This window comes from Erinaceus europaeus, chromosome 12 (genome assembly GCF_950295315.1).
Source record: "Erinaceus europaeus chromosome 12, mEriEur2.1, whole genome shotgun sequence".
NCBI lineage: Eukaryota > Metazoa > Chordata > Mammalia > Eulipotyphla > Erinaceidae > Erinaceus > Erinaceus europaeus.
Genome location: NC_080173.1, coordinates 72,904,129 through 72,923,349, shown reverse-complemented (window position 1 = coordinate 72,923,349; position 19,221 = coordinate 72,904,129). Strand labels below are relative to the sequence as shown.

Below are 19,221 nucleotides of genomic sequence, written 5' to 3'. Positions count from 1 at the left end.
GAACATAAAAATAAAGCTTTATCTTCATATCTTTAATATAAAATTACCTTTTGAAGAAAGAGGACAATCCTTTCAAGCATCTGGGCCCGAAGTTCTTCCAAGGTAAACAGTGTTCGGGGTGTTCGGATGAAAATTTTGGTCTTCCCATAGGCTACATCATCCTGAAAACCACAGCTTTCAATCAGTTTCTTGACAGCCTCTTTGTCTGAAGGGAGGTCATGATTAGGCCAGGTGAATTCAGAAATCATCTTGTATCTGGATGAAAAATAAAAGGACACATATTAAGGGAGAAAAAAATGATATACATGTAGAAAAACCACTTAATAAAATTCAAAATGTCTTATGGAAAGAAAAAAAAAACAACTTAATTAGAACTAGAAATAGGGCTGGATGGTGGCACACCTGGTTGAGTGTACATTTTATAATGAGCAAGGAAGCAAGTTCAAACTCCTGGTCCCCACCTGCAGGGGGAAAGCTTCAGGATTCATGAGTGGTAAAGCAGTGCTGCAGCTCTCTCTCTTCTATCCAATTAATAATAAATAAAAATATATTATTTTTAAAAGACATACAAGTAAGTACATTTCATTAATCTGATAAGAGATGTGGAAAAAGTCTCTAATAAGATGTAGTACTCCATTACTGTAACTCTTTACTGAACCAGAGATAGAAAGATACTGCTTTAATCTTTATTTTGCCTGCAGTGTTATTGCTAGGGCTCCATACCTGCACTATGAATCCACTGCTTCTGGAGGCCATCCTTTTACCACTGTTGTTGTTGCATAAGACAGAGAAAAATTGAGAGAGGAGGGGAAGACAGAGGTAGAGAGAAAGACAGACACCTGCAGACCTGCTTCACTGCTTGTGAAGTGACCCCCCTGCAGGTGGGAACCAGGGGCTCGAACCAGGAACCTTGCCCTGGTCCCTGTGCTTTGAGCTTATGTGCATTTAGTGTGACCACCCCCCCTTGTCTTAATCTTTTAAAAAATATATATATTTTAATTTTTTTGGTAGAGACATAAATTGAGAGGGAAGAGCTACCTCAGTAGCTTTTCCTCTGCAGGTAAAGACCTGGGTCTTGAACTAGGGTCCTTGAGGACTGGAATATGTGCACTCAACCTGGTATACCACCACCTTAGGCTCCTTCCTTAATCTCATAAAGACTGTTTACCACAAACTTGGTAAATATCATTCAGAAAGGGGCAGCCTGAGACATATTCCCCTCATAAACAAAAGCAAGCAAGATAAAGACACCTCTTCTGTATAGGTTTCCAGTCAGCATGGTGAGGTTAATAAACATTTAAATAACTGGGGAAGGAACAAAACTAACAGTATTTATAAACAGTATGACTGAGTTCAAGGAGATCAAGCAGATCTGCAGACAAACTGACAGCTAAAAGAAAATTAAGCAGCTAATTAGGGTGGAATAAAAATGGAAGTGCAGAGTTAATTTCCCTTCAATGTAAAGATAATTGCTCCTATGTCTATTTGCATTAAAAGTTGCTAGTGAGAAGCATGATGTCAGTCTGGCTCTCGTTCCTTGCTAGGCAGTTGCCCTGTGTTTGTGAGAGCTCTAAGTATTTTTCCGTTAGCCTGTTGTGGGGAGTGGAATTATCTCTGCTCCCATTTAAAGCAGACAAACCTTCTGCTTGAGCTTGGGATTCTATTCCTTCTTCTCAAGGATGTTATTATTACAATTATCTCCCCTCTCTGTCACATCACTGGCTTCTCCTGTTCTGAATCATCCCCACCTGCAATGAAACATTTTCTAGCAAGTCCTGACCTCTCATTCCCCTGCAGCTACTGCATCCACTTTTATCCTCTCTCATTCACAGCACAGAATCCTGGGTTGTCTTTTAGGCATCCAACTCCTTATTTCACCTTTCCATCCTGATCAAATCAGATTCTTCCCAGTTCCTTTTCCTCCATCCTCTCTGTTATCAAATGTAATGGTTAAGCTACTGCTTTTATCTTACTTGATTGCACGGCACCCTTTGATAGAGTGACTGCACTTTTAAAAATGTCATTTCTCTTGGCTTCTGTGACATAATCCCCTCTGGCATTTCTTTCTTTTTTAAAAATATTTATTTATTTATTCCCTTTTTGTGGCTCTTATTGTTTTTATTGTTGTAATTATTGTTGTTGTTGTTGTCGTTGTTGTTGGATAGAACAGAAAAAAAAATGGAGAGGAGGCGAAGATAGAGAGGGGGAGAGAAAGACACCTGCAGATTTGCTTCACCACTTGTGAATCGACTCTCCTGCAGGTGGGGAGCCTAGGGTCCTTACGCTGGTTCTTGTGCTTTGCGCCATCTGCGCTTAACCTGCTGCGCTACCGCCCCAACTCCCCCCTCTGGCATTTCTTCCACTTAATCAATTTCTCTTTCTTCTTTCTCTTCTTCTCTTTTCTCTAATTGATCTTTATTTTAATGAGCGAGGGAAATACAGAAAGAAAGACCAGAGCACTGCTCAGCTCTGGTTTATGGTGGTGCTGGGGATTGAACCTGGGACCTCAGAGCCTCAGGCATCAAAGTCTTTTACATAACCATTAAGCTGTCTCCCCAGCATAATTGCTCTTCCTCCTTTCCTAGCCAGTTCCTTTTTATCAGTCCACAAAACTTAGTGTTGACACACACCTTCACTTTATCTGATTCCAAGGCTATATATATTCTATTATTGCTAACTCCAAACATCTATCACCAGCCTTGACTTCTTTCTGGAACTTGAGGTACATGTATCAAATAACTTACTTAATAATTCTACCTAGATGTTTAGCAGGCAATTAAAGCCCAATAGTCAAGTGACAATTCTTTATACCATTTTTACCCAGTCCCATGTCTAGTTCCTCAAATTTCTCTTACCTGATTTTCCTTACCTTGGAAAATGGTTACCTTAGCTCACACTGATGCTGAGGCCCACATCTATTAATCATTCCTCTATTTTTCTACTTTCTCTTTCATCTAGACTATGACTAATTCTTGCCAATTTTGCTTCAAAACATCCTGAATCTGTGCACTACTATAATATCTTACTCAAAGCATTATCATTAAGTAATCCCACCTGGACTCCTCTAACAGCATTCCTAAACATCTCTCTGCTCTACCGACTGACACAGCAGTGGTTGTGATCTCTTAAAAAACCCATAAGATTGAGTTGCTCCCTGCTTAGTATTTATCACTAATTTTCTAACAGTTAGCCAACATTTAAGCTGTTTAATCTGGGTTACAAAGTCTGATGTGATCTGATCCCTGTCCATCTCTCTGATACTATCTCACACTATTGCTCTAACAATTAACATAGTTCAAGCATAGATGGAAGATGCTATCTAAAACCTGACACTTAGTACTATAACTGAACCTTTTCCTTGTTACCTTTGCTTCACCTGTTCTTTCCTCTGACCTTTGTCTAACTGAATCCTTCCTGTCATTATCATCTCCTTAAACTCTTCTGACCAACCAATTTAAGGTATTTTAATTTCATGCCTTTTTCTAGGTCTACATTTTATGTACTTACTCATATTTTAATGAACCTGTCATCTAGAACATAGCCAATACATATTTTAATAGATGAACAGATGGAATCTAAAACATTACATTTTGTGAGTCCCAGTCATCAACCATGATCACTTATAAGAAACATATCATATCTTATCTTTGCTGAATGATTACTACATTACTACAGGAACTATTCTAAGTACTTCATAGAGGTCAGCCCATTTGAGCCTTAGATATGTGAGCTATATTCTATGCCAGTGAGCTAACAGCCACAGCCCAACTTATAAAGCTAAGAAATGTCAAAGCTAGGGTTCAAGTCAGGTGGATTAATTTCATAGTCTCCATTATCAACTACTTATTATTTTCATTATTGCTATATTTACTACTACTACCAGTAAGGCTAAGCGGTGTTAATTGAATACCTACCATGTTAGGCATCTTGGTTTTTTACTGAAGTTAACCTGGTCCTCACAAATCTCATGAAGTAGGCATTACTATATTCATTTTACAGATGCAGAGACAAAGTCAAAAAAGTTTTAAATTTCTGACCCAATACTATGCAGCAAATGAATGGGACAGCAAGGATTCCAGTGTGACTCTAAATATAGTCATCCTACTATACTACAATGTACAGTACCCCACCACACCTCCCAATGAACTTTTCCCCTATGTCCATAAACTCGGAAGGCAAGGAGATTCGGGCTGATCTTTGAAAAGTTGATCATGATTCTAATTTCCTCAACACTTTTGTTCGATCAACAAACATTTCCATGTCTGACATGTGTTGACGCACTATTGCAGGTGGGGAGGGGGCCATCACCCCCCAGTTTGCTCCTGAGTTTATCTGTGTAGTCTGTTCTTACCTGTGAAGAAACTTCGCATACGCCTGACGGAAGGCAAATCCTGCCCGACGCACCCTCACGTTTTCTAGCAGTCCAAGGTACTCTACTTGGTGCCGGCATCGTTCATCATCAAATACCTGTGGGGATTTCTTGTCATTGGGTTTGATGCAACGCACATAGTATGGTTCCTAAATAAATAAATCGGCAAATGATTAAGAAAAATTCCACACTAAGGACAGTAACATGTAATTAGTGCTAATTGTGTCAAATTAAACTCAGTGCCTCTAATTTCTCAGGCATGTACTTGTGAATAAAGTAGTTTATCCTTTCCCTTCAATTCAAGCTTGAAGTTCTCATGTTCCAAAATTCTCATCCAGCTATGTTTGTTTTATTGCATTTCAAGATTCATTAAGAGTACTATGGGATAAAACAAGGGAGTAAATAACTGAGCTATATAAATCTTGGTACATTGTAGTTGTATATACAATTCACAAAAATATGGTGGTGGCACACCTGGTTGAACGCACATGTTACAATGTGCAAGGACCCAGGTTTAAGCTCCTGGTCCCCACCTACAAGGGGAAAGCTTTCCAAGTGGTGAAGCAGTGTTGCGGGTGTCCCTCTCCCTCTCTATCATCCCCTTTCCCTCTCAATTTCTGGCTGTCTCTATCCAATAAATAAGTAAAGGTGAAGAATAGAAAATATCAGGCATAGTCCTGGCACACAATGTACAGTGTCAGCAATAATAATAATACTTACTATTATTATTATTGCATTAACTTTGACTTTTGAAAGAAGAGATACACATTTATAATTAGAGCTGCTACTGTGTCAGTAACTCCAAGAAAGTAACAAGAAATCCTTCCCTCTGTACCAATAGTTATATATCATGCTTTAGATCCTAATTATTTTCAAACATAAATTATAGTATACTGCAGATAAAAAAATATCCTCGGATAAATCAATGAAGGCAAATGCATCTGACTTACTAGTGTAAAGACCAATTTTCCCTTCTCTAAATCAAATGTACCTGAATTAAAGATAAAGTTTTGTAGTTAAAATAGGCAGTTTTGATCATCAGTGAAGGTAAAAAGGAGTGATGAATGGTTTAAGTAGGAGAGATGTAAAAAATGTGAATTTACTTGCATTTTGAACAGAGTAAGATTGCTCTACATCTAATTAGGATGCTTTAAGTATACATCCACCATATTGCCGTCTATGATGGTGGAAAAAAGGACAGTTTTCTCCTCCTCCTCCTCCTCTTCCTCCTCCTCCTCCTCCTCCTTTTTCTAAATCCTGCTACGCTAATTTCTTACCACTGCTGCATACTAACACAAATTCAGTGGCTTAAAATACCATGAGTTTATTCTTGTATAGTTCTGGAAGTAAGTGGTCTGAAGTGGGCTGAAAATAGGGCTAAAACTGTTCCTTTCTGAAATCTGTTAGGGAGAGTCCACTTTCTTATCTTGTCCACCTTCCAGAAAGTTGTCATCTTTTTTCATCTTCCTCCATTGAATCTCATGATACTATCCCTCTGGTTTTTACTCTGTTGCTTTCCTTTTCCTATTAAAAGGTCTCTTGTGTTTCTCTTGGGCCTATTTGGATGTTCCTGGATAATCTATTGAGAAGGCAGTCAATTAATAACCTTAACTTGTACCTTGTACGTGTTTCCACTTTGTGAAGTGCTTCACATTAAGAGGGAGATCTTCCACCCTACTCCTTGAATCCAGCCTGGTGTTGTGATTTGATTTTTTTTTTTTTCAAAGAACAATTTACTTATTTATTAATGAGAGATAGGAGAAGAGAGAACAAGAACTAGAGCATCACTCTGGTGCACACACCATCAGGGATCAAACTCAGGACCTCATCCTTGAGAGTCCAATGCTTCATCCTCTGTGCCAACTCCCATCCTGTGCCTTGCGACTTATAATTAATAGAATGTGGCAGAGGTGAATACGCTTACTTGAGGAGATTTGAGCTCCAGAGACTTTATCCTTTTGGAACACAACATACATCATGTTTCTCCAAACTGAAGACTAGATGAGAAAAGAAGTGAAGCATCCTAGTCATCTTGCCATACAGTCATGACATATGTTAGTCCTTTAAGATCATCCAGTCCCGCTTAGCTATAGTCACTTGAAGAGCCTAACTGAAATCAACAATAGGACTAGCCAGTCAACCCAACAAACCACAAAACATACTAAATTTCTTGTATTGGTTTTTTAAAGTGAGAAAGAGAGAGGAGGGAGATGAGGCCATAGCACGTCAATGTAGTGAGGGTCAGGCTTGAACTTGAGTTGTGCCATGGCAAAGCAGCATACTGTTCAAGTGAGCTTTGTCTCCAGCCCTAAACTGGTTTAAGTACTACATTTTAGGGTGATTTGATATGCATTCATAGATAATTGATCATTCTTCTCTCTTTTGGAATATTGATCCTTGTCTTAATTATTAAGCAGAAGACTGGTATTATAAAGAACACAGAATCTTAATTTAAAAAGTAGTGATGGGGGAGTCGGGTGGTAGCACAGCGGGTTAAGCGCAGGTGGCGCTAAGCACAAGGACCAGTGTAAGGATCCCGGTTCGAGCCCGCGGCTCCCCACCTGCAGGGGATTTGCTTCACAAGCGGTGAAACTGGACTGCAGGTGTCTATCTTTCTCTCCCCTTCTTTGTCTTCCCCTCCTCTCTCCATTTCTCTCTGTCCTATCCAACAACAATGAGATCAACAACAACTACAACAATAAAACAACAAGGGCAACAAAAGGGAATAAATAAATAAATAAATATTTTTTAAAAAGTAGTGATGGGTGATTAAATGTTAACTAAATCTGCAGTGGTTTTCAAATGAAGCATTTATATGTAGTGGCTGTAGTTCACAATTAAAAAGGGCTTGTAATAAATGAAACTTGATAAGGTTGGGAAGTGACGGAAAGGGTTATACTTGAGGATTTTCTGAAGATCTCCTTGGACATAGGTTCTTTATTGCTTAATGAATAAACAGAAGTGGCACAGTAAATACTAAAATGCTACTAGATCTCTCTACACGATTTGATACTGGTGTAACAGAATTAGCATGACACAGAATTATGATACTTAGGTCTTAGTTGTCTCTCCTCTTAATTAGCTATGATAAGGTCTCTCTGGACCTAGTAATCTAATTTGTAAAAATGGGGTATTAGGGCTTCTACTTTAGTAATGACAAATGAGGTAATTTAAACCAAAACCCATGGGGGGGGGGTGACATCTAGAATAGGCAAATGAAATTAAAAAAATATTTGCTTAAATAAATCAGAATTCTCCATAAGATAGGAAAGGCAGGAAGAAGGGCACAAGAGACTATCCAGATTTTATATTTCCCTTTTCCTGGGTGAATTTGTCTTCTTCAGAGGTTCTGGGAGCCTTACGGTGCTAGTGGGGAAGGGAAAAGAGATTAAGGCTTGAGAAAGAGAAATTCACAGGTAGACTACTTTCACTTTGGGTTGAGATGCCATTAGCTATAAGGGTGAATTTGTTTTAAGAGATTGAGGAAGTGGGGGGGAAGTGTCAGAAGGGTAAGCTTACGAATAGTGGAGCAGTGCTTTACTGTATGTCTGTCTGTCTGTCTCTTTCTCTCTCTCTCTCTTTCTCCCTCTCCCTCTCTCTCTCTCCCCTAAAAAAAATAAGTGTGCTGGTAGAAAACCCTGAAAAAAAATAGAGAGAAATGGTTCATATAGGACTTCTGAATTTTAACCAAAGGCACATCCCACACTTGGTATGGGTCTCATCTTGAGCACACACTGTCACATTAGTGTCACTGTCTGCTGAACAGCATATCCTTGTTCTGAGTAGACTCACACCACGTGTGGCCTTTTGAGTCAGAATGTGAAGTGAACATGATAAACACAATTATTTACTATGATTTTATGATAACTCCAATAGCTGAATTCCCCCCCACATGCAGGTATGTTTGTTTTGTTTATTGTTTTTCCTTTCTTATTCACACTGTTTTCCTTCCTTTGGTTAATTTCTATTTTGTTTCACATATTATAATTGCAAAATTGTTTCTATAAATAATTGGAGGCCCAAAATTATGTTCCCTTTTCCCAAGGAAGATTTATCTTTTCTCCCTTTTTTTGTTTTGTTTTGTTTGTTTTTATGGTGCTAGAGACTGAATCCAGGACCTCTCATACATGTGACATATAATCAACCACATTGAACTATGTCCAGGGTCCCTACCCTTGCTACTTTAGGCACCGTGGGGCACTAGTATTCTTTTTTTTGTTTTTTTAAAATATAACCATGCAAATATTTTATTTTTGCTAAAATAGTATATATATATTTATTTTGATGTATATCTAACTCCTAGGCAGTTATTACATTTCTTGTAAATAAATTTTGGACTAAAAATTTGAATAGTAGAATAGTTATTATGTCAGGAAGAAAAAGTTCCTTATTCCACAAGTCTTGTTGCTAGAACATACTAGAGAAGCCCGTCTGTGGAATAAATCAGTTTTAGGGTCTCAGATACAATGAATCATTTTTCTTCCTCTTCCCTGATTTAGTAAACTTCAGGAAGCAAGACAGACAGCTTACTGTGATGATATATACAGTAGCTGCCACACAGGCCAGCAAGAAGGAACCCAGTGACATCCAAAGAGTGGTACTTGGTACTGGACCCAGGTGAGGTCATGGGCAGCTGGCCTCAAGGGGGCACTCGTATTCTAAATCAGCTATTCCAGCATCAAGAACTGAAGCTATTTAAAGCTGAGCTATGTGAGGAACTGCCTATTTCAAATTCACCCTTACAGCTAATGGCACACATACATGATTTCACTGCTCCTGCATCAACTTTTTCAAGAGACAGATATACATACACATCACAGCAGTGAAGTTTCTCCTGGTCTAGTGCTTTCTCTCTATTTAATCAGCATTCTGTCTCAATTTATAAATGCCACCTCCTCTCTTTTATAAATATGCAGACTGATTCAGCCTAAGAAATGCTAAAATTGGCAAATTCTATTGTGTCTCAGAAAGACTAAATCACAAAAGTTAACAGTGATCTTATTTTCTCACACTATCTAATCAGCTTCTCCTAATATTTTATGCAGAAAAAACATCCTTTGTAAAAGTATATCAATCAGGATATGTATTAGAATTCACCTATTTGTGCTTTGAAGATTGCTACAGTGAAAGGCAAATTCAGCCTCATTTAATCATTTCTTGGCCAGCTGCTTAATACACTTTACTGGGTTATCAAGTATATAAAACTAGAACTCACTCCCTATATTTCTAAGACTTACAGTTTTGGTAGAAAGCCAAGATATGCTTTTGAAAACTGTGGACTCAGAAAAAGTAAGGAGTTGGGACTTTTCACTTCTGTAGTGGAGAACTAAATAACTGCTATCAACCTTCTCGAAGAAGTCAACTAAATTAAGTACTAGACAAAATAATGGGGAGAGAGAATGGGTGCAGATCTTGAATGCAACAAAGAGAGAGACACTCGTAGCACTGCTTCACTGCTCAAAAAGCTACAGGTGGGGATTGGAGGCTTGAATTTGGGTCCTTACACAGTGGGCACTCAACCAGGTGTGCCACCGCCCAGCCTTAATTACTAACATTTCTGCCGTCTTAATTTGTCTCCATTTTCCTTTGTTCTTACATAATAGGGTACTACTCAGCTATAAGATATGCAATCTTCTCTCTTGCTACATCCCAAATGGAATCATGTTAAATGAAATAAGCCAGATGGGGAAGGGCAAACATCAATAACCATATTCATAGGTGGAACTTAAGAAACAGAGAACAGGAAAATATAGGGTGAAAAATTAAGACTAGATGTGGTTTATTACAGCAGTGCCAAGGAAGGAGGTATGAAGAAAAGAGTTGAGAGAGCATTGAGGGTCTAGTGCACAAGGCAGCAGAGAAGCTATCAGATGGCGGTGGGTGTGGTGTTTAGATACCTATCATGGGGAGATAAGAAACTGCAATCATGTGACAAAAACCATGTGGCAAAACATTACTTCTTCCCATTAAGTGATCTGAAGGACAAAACATGTGCCAGTTTCTATCACACCGATGTCTGAGGACAACACCAGACTTGAACTACTTTTGGCTGGATTGCTGGTTTAAGCCTCTCCAGGACACGCAGATAGTGTGAATTTGAACTGAAAACCTTTCCGAAGCTGTCTTATGAGACCAAGATATGCAGTTTTCCTTGCAGATAATGAGTTCACTCTAGATGTACATTTTGAGGATGTAACCCTTTGAATACTCTACCAGAGAGAGAGAGAGAGAGAGAGAGAGAGAGAGCTGATCTTTCCCACTGGACTTTGAACAATCCCTAGTTTTCACTTCAAGGATGTAGCCTTGAATAACTATAGCCAAAGTCAACCTGCTTCAACAAATCCCCACAGGGTGAAAAACAAGCTTTAGAACTCTATTTTCCTTTTCACTCAGTTAAATTCCGCCTTATTGCAGGCACAGAAAATGGTTCAGCAGGTAGAATGTTGGACTTGCATGTATAAGGATCAAGCTTTGACCCCTGACCAGACCAGAGCTATGATCTTTCTCATAAAGATAAATAAATCTTAAAATAAAAGCTACCTTCACGCAGCCTGACCTGTATGCTCCTTACTTTATTGTTTGTTCACTGTTATAATGAATAAGTTGATTTTTATATTTTACCTAATTTTTAAAATAACTTGGCAGAAGTTATAGGGAAGTGATTTTATGTTTATTGGCATATTCAACACATTTACTAAGTACCTAAAATATGCAAAGTACTATTACATATTTTAATAGAATTATCTGACTGTGATCACTTAAAAAAGTTAATTACTTTTTTTTCTTTAAAACCAGAGCACTGCTCAGGTCAGACTTATGGTGGTATGGGGGATTGAACCTGGGACTTTGGAGCTTCAGGCATGAGAGTCTGTTTACATAACCAATCAACCCCTGCCCTATTTTACCTAATAACTAACTTGGTTTTCAGTTGGCTTTAGTGGGTGCTTGGTTCATAATGTTGCCAGAAAATGTGTCATTTCTTTATGTTTTCAGGATCTTTATATGGATGTTCCTGGATGAAACTTCTACCTAATTTTATTTTCTCATATAAAATTATATTAGTTTATTAATTTCATAAAATATGTTAGGCAGTGGCCTTTCTTCCTTTCATCTTCCAAAATAGTCTGTATGATAGGGATTACTTGGTCCTTGAAAGTTTTAAAAAATGTATCTGTCAAACAATCCATGTCTGATGTCCTTGCCAGGACTGGAGGAAAGCAGAGTTCTGATTAGTGACCCAGAGCCTTTAAGATTCCTGATTGATTCATGGTGTTTATTTCTTACTGAGTTCCCCCCCCCCTTTTTTTCTCTTCATTGTCAGAGCATCACCACTCTGGCAGATAATTTTAGAAGATGACAGGAGAGAGAGAGAGAGAGAAAGAGAAAAAGAGAAATGCCATAGTACCAAAGCTTTTTCCAAAGCTTTGGAGGCCAGGCTGACACCTGTATAGTATGCATGGCAAAGAAGCACACTATCCAGGTGAGCTATTTTGTTGGCTTACTCTTGAGTTGAAAAAAAAATTGGGAGGGGGGTGGTATATTCATTTTGGTTTAGTCAAATGAGATGTGGGAGAGACTGGTCAGGCAGGGAGATTTGGCCAGTTTGGTGCTGGAATCAGATTTACTTAGAAAAAGCAAGACAAGTGGGATCCAAATACTTTGTCAGAGATCGCCCCTTCCCCCACCCAATGGTGGCATGTTCATAGTCAACTGGAGTCACGGGGGGAGGGGGAAGGAATCTTTTGTTTTAAAGCCTTGCTCATTTTGCAATTGGCTAAATTCACATTTATGTGGTGCCTTGTGATTCAAAGATAAGGGCTGGCATGGCTGTGCCGAGCTAATTTTTACAGTTATCATAAATGAATGAATGAATGAATGAATGAATGAATGAATGAATGAATGAATGAAAGGAAAGAAGGGGAGAGAAACTCAGGGGCTAGGCAGTGTTGCACCTAGTAGAGTCTATGTATTACAGTGCACAGGCACCTGAGCTCAAGCCCCTGGTCCCCACTTGCAGCAGGGAAAGCTTTAAGAGCATGAAGCAGTGCTGCAGTTCCCTCTGCCTCTCAATAGTAAGTAAATAGTTAAAATAGATTTTTTTAAAAGAGGTTTACAAGTTTAGTGGCACAAATAAAAAAAGATGAGATTATGTCATTTGCAACAAAATGGATATAAGTGGAAATGATTAAGCTAAGTGAAATAAATAGAACACAGATGACTAAAGCAAATGAACTATGGTAACCAAACTGTCTCATGGACTGTGAGAACTATGGTGGATTGTGGGGTTGGGGATGGGACAAAGAACTTTGGTGGAAGACATGGTGTCACTTATACACACCATATGTGGGAATGATATGACACCCCTGAAATCTTCTAATTATGTAAAATCCTGTTAAATTACTCATCAAAATGAAAAGTCAGAGTTAAAAAATGTTACTTAAAATTTTCTATAATATGAAACTTAAAAAATGTATAAAGTCAACTTTTAATTTTTTTAACTAGAATACAGCTCAGTTTGGGCACACAGTGGTGTTGGGGATCAAACCTAGGACCTTTCACATGTGAGTCCTGTGTGCTATTCTTGTGCTCTCTCTCTAGCTATCTATTTTGTGTGTATATATATATATATATACTTATTTTCCCTTTTTCTGTCCTTATTGTTTTTTTATTGTTGTTACTGATGTTGTCGTTGTTAGATAGGACAGAGAGAGATGGAGAGAGGAAGGGAAGACAGGGGGAGAGAAAGATAGACACCTGCAGACCTGCTTCACAGCCTGTGAAGCAACTCCTTTGCAGGTGGGGAGCCAGGGGCTCCAACCAGTTCCTCATGCTGGTCCTTACGCTTTGTACCAAGTGCACTTAACCTACTGCGCTACTGCCCGACTCCCTATATATTTTCTTTTAAAATCAATTGTATTAAAGGCTTGCCTATTTGATAATTATTACTTTTAAATTTTGATGTGTAAAATAATTTATTAACTATTCCTTAAATTCTTTTTGAAGTTCTTTTTCTGGATTTGGAGCTAAATTTATTAATCCATTTATTGTCTATCTTGATTTTTTTTTTAAATATTTATTTTACTTATTTATTCCCTTTTGTTGCCCTTGTTGTTTTATTATTGTAGTTATTATTGTTGTTGTCGTTGTTGGATAGGACAGAGAGAAATGGAGAGAGGAGGGGAAGACAGAGAGGAGGAGAGAAAGATAGACACCTACAGACCTGCTTCACCGCCTGTGAAGCGACTCCCCTGCAGGTGGGAGCCGGGGTTCGAACCGGGATCCTTATGCCGGTCCTTGTGCTTTGCGCCACCTGTGCTTAACCCGCTGCGCTACAGCCCGGCTCCCCTTGATTTTTTTTTTAAAGAATTTATTTATTTATGAGAAAGATAGGAGGAGAGAGAGAAAGAACCAGACATCACTCTGGTACATGTGCTGCTGGGGATTGAACTCGGGACCTCATGTTTGAGAGTCCAACGCTTCATCCACTGCGCCATCTCCCAGACCACGTCTATCTTGATTTTTAAAAAAACATACAAGTGGACCACTTCAGCAGTATCTTGTAAATTACTTTTCATGGCACTCCAAGTATTTTGTAATTGTTATTGTGATTTCCTTTTCAGGAGAGTAATATTTTAAGTTCTCAAGTATATTTAAGATAAAACATAACTTTTATTTTTAGAATAGATATTACTGATGTAGATTTTTAAAAAATTTTCAAAACAAAATTTTAATATTGACTTCTATTTTATATGCTGAGAGAATGGGATGGATATATATATATAATATATATATATATATCTTTTGCTAAAATGGTATGAACTTCCTTTCTGATCTCGTATGTGCAATTCTTGTAAATGTTCCATGTATACTTGAAAGGAAAATCTATTTCCTATTCCCTGGGTACTGAGTTCTTTTGATATATTGTCGTATGCTTTACATTGGTTTGTTCTAGCCCTCCCCCGCCAAGAGAATTGGATCAGTCCTGTTAATTTCGCAGGCCTGCTTGGCCCCGCCCAAAGGAACCCCGAGAGAGGGTTCCTGAGTTCCAGAGTTGCAGAGAGAGAGTGCTTGCACCGCCGCAAAGAGACAGCAGAGTTCTGTTTGGTGATTAGTTTGGTTTAGTTTATGAATCGTTGTTCCTGAATAAAGAAATACAGCTTCCCTGTCCAGCCGTTGTCTCTGCGTCTCTGTTACCTGCCCGTGAAGCCAGCCCGGCTAGAGCCTTCCAAAATTTTAACAACAATATATAAGGTAAAGTATAAATTTGGCTTTCAAAACTTCTGCGTTCCTACCAAGGTTTTTTTGTGTTTGATCTAAAAGTTTCTGGCTTAAAATCTCCCACTGTGATTGTGGCTTTATCTGATTTTCTTTAAAAAAAAAAAAAAAACACATCATGCTCTTCTATTATGATTTGCATAATCATAGCTATGTTGTCAGGTATAGAGTTTGAACCGGCTCTATTACCTTTGTTATTTTCATTTTATTATTATCAATTTATTTATCTGTGTTAGTGATTTTTGTCTTAAATTCTGTATTCTCTAGCATTAATATTGTCTCTACCCAATTTTTGGAGGAGGGCTTGTATATTTTTATCTGTCTGTTTTATTACCCACCCCCATACACAAGGTATATGAATGGGACGCAGCTGGAGTGTAAAATTTCTAGGAAAAGTCTCTAAGGAAACTGGATCCCATTAAAGTTTTAATTCCTTTATCAGTACTGGGCTACCTTTTACTGTAATTCATTTTAAAAAAAGAAAAATTAGTTTTTCTTTTATTTAAGGCATTAATTTGAAGTTGTTTTTTTTTTTAATTTTTTTTTTACAACAGAGCACTGCTCAACTCTGGCTTATGGTGGTATGGGGGATTGAACCTGGGATGTTGGAGCCTCAGGCATGAGAGTCTCTTTGCATAACCATTATGCTATCTACCCCCACCCTGAAGGTCTCTTTTTAAAAATAGATCTTATGTACTTGCTTAATTTGATAGGACAGAGAGAAATTGAGAGGACAGAAGGAAAGAGACAGCTGCCATACTGCTTCATCATTCATGAAGCTCCCCTCTTGCAGGTGGGGACTAAGGGCTTGACCCCTGGTCCTTATGCAAGGTAATGTGTGTGCCACTGCCCAGTCCTTTGTGAAGGTCTTTTTTTTATGAGCAGCTGAATGTAATACCTTACTTCTTTTCCTTCTTTTATTTTGTTTAAATATTTTTCTTTATTTATTATAGTATAGGAACTGAGAGGGGAGAGAGACCCCTGCAGCCCTGCTTCAGCACTCATGAAGCTTTCCCTCTGCAGGTGGGGACCAGGGGCTTGAACACAGTCCTTGTGCACTGTAATGTGAGCACTTAACCAGTGCACCACTGCCTGACCCCTGAATGCAGTTCCTTATAGAGAAATTAGATAGTTCTAGCATTTAAAGTTTTTATTTATTTACTTATTTATTTATTCATTCATTCATTCATTCCCTTTTGTTGCCCTTGTTGTTTTACTGTTGTAGTTATTGTTGTTATTGTTATTGATGTCATCATTGTTGGATAGGACAGAGAGAAATGGAGAGAGGAGGGGAAGACAGAGAGGGAGAGAGAAAGATACCTGCAGACCTGCTTGTGAAGCCACTCCCCTGCAGGTGGGGAGACGGGGGCTTGAACCAGAATCCTTATGCCGTCCTTACGTTTTGCACCACGTGCGCTTAACCCGCTGCACTACCACCCAACTCCCAGGCATTTAAAGTTTTTTAAATTCACTTTTAATTATCAATTTCAGAAAATAGGTGCTTCTTTTCTAGTTTAACGTGATATATTTTATAAGCAATGCAACTGTAAAGAACATAGTTTACATTTTATTAATAATATTTTTGTAAATTTATGTCTAGCTGCTTCTTGTGCCACACACATTGCTGTCAGAGTCACTTCCCTTCTTGTTGGGTGAAGAAGACAGAAGAGGGGGAGTTGGGCGGTAGCGCAGCGGGTTAAGCGCAGGTGGCACAAAGCACAAGGACCGGCATAAAGATCCCGGTTCAAACCCCAGCTCCCCACCTGCAGGGGAGTCACTTCACAGGTGGTGAAGCAGGTCTGCAGGTGTCTGTCTTTCTCTCCTCCTCTCTGTCTTCCCCTCCTCTCTCCATTTCTCTCTGTCCTATCCAACAACGACAACAACAATAATAACTACAACAATCAAACAACAAGGGCAACAAAAGGGAATAAATAAATAAATAAAGAAGACAGAAGAGGAAGAGCCCTAAAGGTTTGCTTTACAACACAACAGACTACTTATTTATTGTCACTTGAGGTCAAGGAATTGTCACAAAAATAATATAAAGCTACTAGACAGGCATATTTTTCATAGAATGGGCTTAATTTATCCATAACTACAGTAACCAGAGACAGTATAGATATAAACTCTTAAAGAAGGTGACTTTCTTATTGATTTAATAATGATCAACAAGACCACAGAATAAGAGGGTACAGTTCCCACCACCAGAGTTGAAGGTGATTTTTAAAAAGGAAATCATGAGGGGGCTTTGTGGTAGTGCAGCAGGTTAAGCACACACAGCACAAAGACCAGAATAAGATCCTGGTTTGAGCCCCCGGCTCCCCACCTGTATGGGGGTGGGGTCGCTTCACAAGCAGTAAAGCAGGCCTGCAGGTGTCTATCTTTCTCTTAGTTTCTCTGTCCTATCTAACAACAATAACAACAAGAGCAACAAAATGGAGAAAATGCCTCCAGGGGCAGTAGATTTGTAGTGTAGGCATTGAGCCCCAGTGATAACCTTGGATGCAGGGGGAAAAAAAAGGTAATCATGAAGAAAATACATAAAAAGGGTCACAGAAGAGAAAGATAAAAGTAATGAATCAAAAAATGCTACTTAATTTATCAAATTTGTCAAGTTAGGAGTGGAAAATAGGCTAAAGTTATTGAAAAATATTAGACCTCAAAAAATAATAAAATCAGAAATTAATGTCAATAATACATCTTTAAAAAAGTTTTAGTACACGGGGGGGCAGGTGGCACACCAGCTTGAGTGCACATACTATCATGTGAAAGCACTCAGGTTTGAGCCCCAACTCCCCACCTGCAGTGGGGGGAGATGCTTCACAAGTTGGTGAAGCATGTCTGCAGGTGTCTTTATCTCTCTATTATCAAATAAAATAGAAAGAAAAAAAAGACAAGTGGCCCCTGGAAATAGTGGATTCATAGTATTGGCACTGTGCCCTAGTGACATAACTGGTGGTAAAAATAAAAATAAGGACACACGTGTGTGTATGGGGGGGAATAGCACAGTGGATCATGCTTACACAGACTTTCAAGCTTAAGGCACTGGAAGTCGCAGGTTTAATACCTGGTACCACCGTAAGCCAGGATTGAACAGTGCTCTGTAAAACACACACAGGACATATGGATGGTATAATAATGTTCAAGACTTTGTTTTGAAACCAGGCTATTTCCAGGACAGGGCTGAAGTTCATTTTGTTGCTCACATGCTATGTATGTATTATACTTACATACATACACACATTATTGTACAGAGACAGAGTCTCTTGCAGCACTGCTTCACCTTCCATGAAGCTACCACTCTGCAGGTAGACTTGAACTTAGGTACTCACACAGAATAACATGTACAATCTACTGGGTCCATCACCACCCTATCTCACTTACATACATATTTAAAGATCTCACTAAGACTTTACCCTTCACTGTGACAAAAAAATTCAAAAAGCATTTCAACTGAGACACAATTATTTCACCCAGTCACACTAAAACAACAATTGGGAGTGTGTGTGGTGCAGGGTGATAACTGTTATAACATACACTTTAAGTATATATTCTTCAATCTGATTTACTACAATTATCTAGAATGCAAATTAAATGTACAGTCTCTATATACCAGATATTAAGAGGGAATATAAGAATTAAAATGTGTATTTAGAAAACAGTTACCTTTGATGCAAGGTTGTCTACTAATGCAATCATCGAATTTTTAAACAAGGTGGCAGCAGTCAGAGGTCGCTTGGTCACCTCTGTGATGCTCAGTTTACCTTCAGGCCACATATTTTTCAGAACAGGATTTGAACTAAGAAACAGAGGAAGACAGAGCAATTCAAATGTTATTTTCCAATAAACTGATAAAGAACTGGTAAACAATCTGCTGAACTTTACTCTGGGGGTAGTCAAAACTAGATGGCAGATTCAGCTTGGAGTTTTAGTTGGAAAAATAACTTTTCCAACATGAATGCTGAAAGTATAATGACAGATATTATACCACAGACTGAGAAGATGTATACAAACTCTATTACATTAAAAAACTATTAGGGACCAGGAGATAGTCACCTGGTAGAGTATATACTTCATCATGTGTGAGGACCTGGGGTTGAGCCCACAATTACTACATAGGTGCACCTGCACAGGGGAAGGAAGCTTCATGAGCAGTGAAGCAATGCTGTAGTGTCTCTCTCTCCCTGCTTAACACTGTCTTTCTCTCTGTCTCTGCCTTTGGTGGGGGGGAAGGGGGAAAAAGAGCAAAAGAATCTGCAGAGAACAGTGGAATAGTGCAGACTTGGCATCCCCGTGATAAACCTAGTGGCAAAAAAACAAACCTCCCCAAACCAAAACTTTAAAAGGTTATGATTAGGATCTTCAAGTGGTTAGCATGGCTCTTATGAATTATAATAAAGCAAAATGGCTTTTGTGGTAACCATGAGAATAAATCACTAGTAACATGATCCTCAATGTCATGGTAGAAAATGTAAAATGAAAGATCTTCCAGCTGAAATAGTACTCATACAAAGTAGGTAATGCTACAAAAAGCTCACTCTTTTAAGACAGTGGGAGAGATAAAACAAGCATCTTTC

General features: G+C 38.6%; 1 protein-coding gene across 2 annotated transcripts in view; it reads right to left on the bottom strand.

The window, feature by feature from the left end:
* MYO1D (myosin ID) overlaps window positions 1-19,221 on the bottom strand; it is a 386,590-nt gene that overhangs the window by 219,736 nt on the left and 147,633 nt on the right. For both annotated transcript variants that reach the window (XM_060203968.1, XM_060203969.1), the window contains 3 exons: window positions 18,311-18,443; window positions 4,352-4,518; window positions 48-255 (listed from right to left, as the gene is read on the bottom strand). In XM_060203968.1, coding sequence (XP_060059951.1) covers window positions 48-255; window positions 4,352-4,518; window positions 18,311-18,443 — 508 coding nt within the window. The remainder of the gene's footprint in view (window positions 1-47; window positions 256-4,351; window positions 4,519-18,310; window positions 18,444-19,221) is intronic.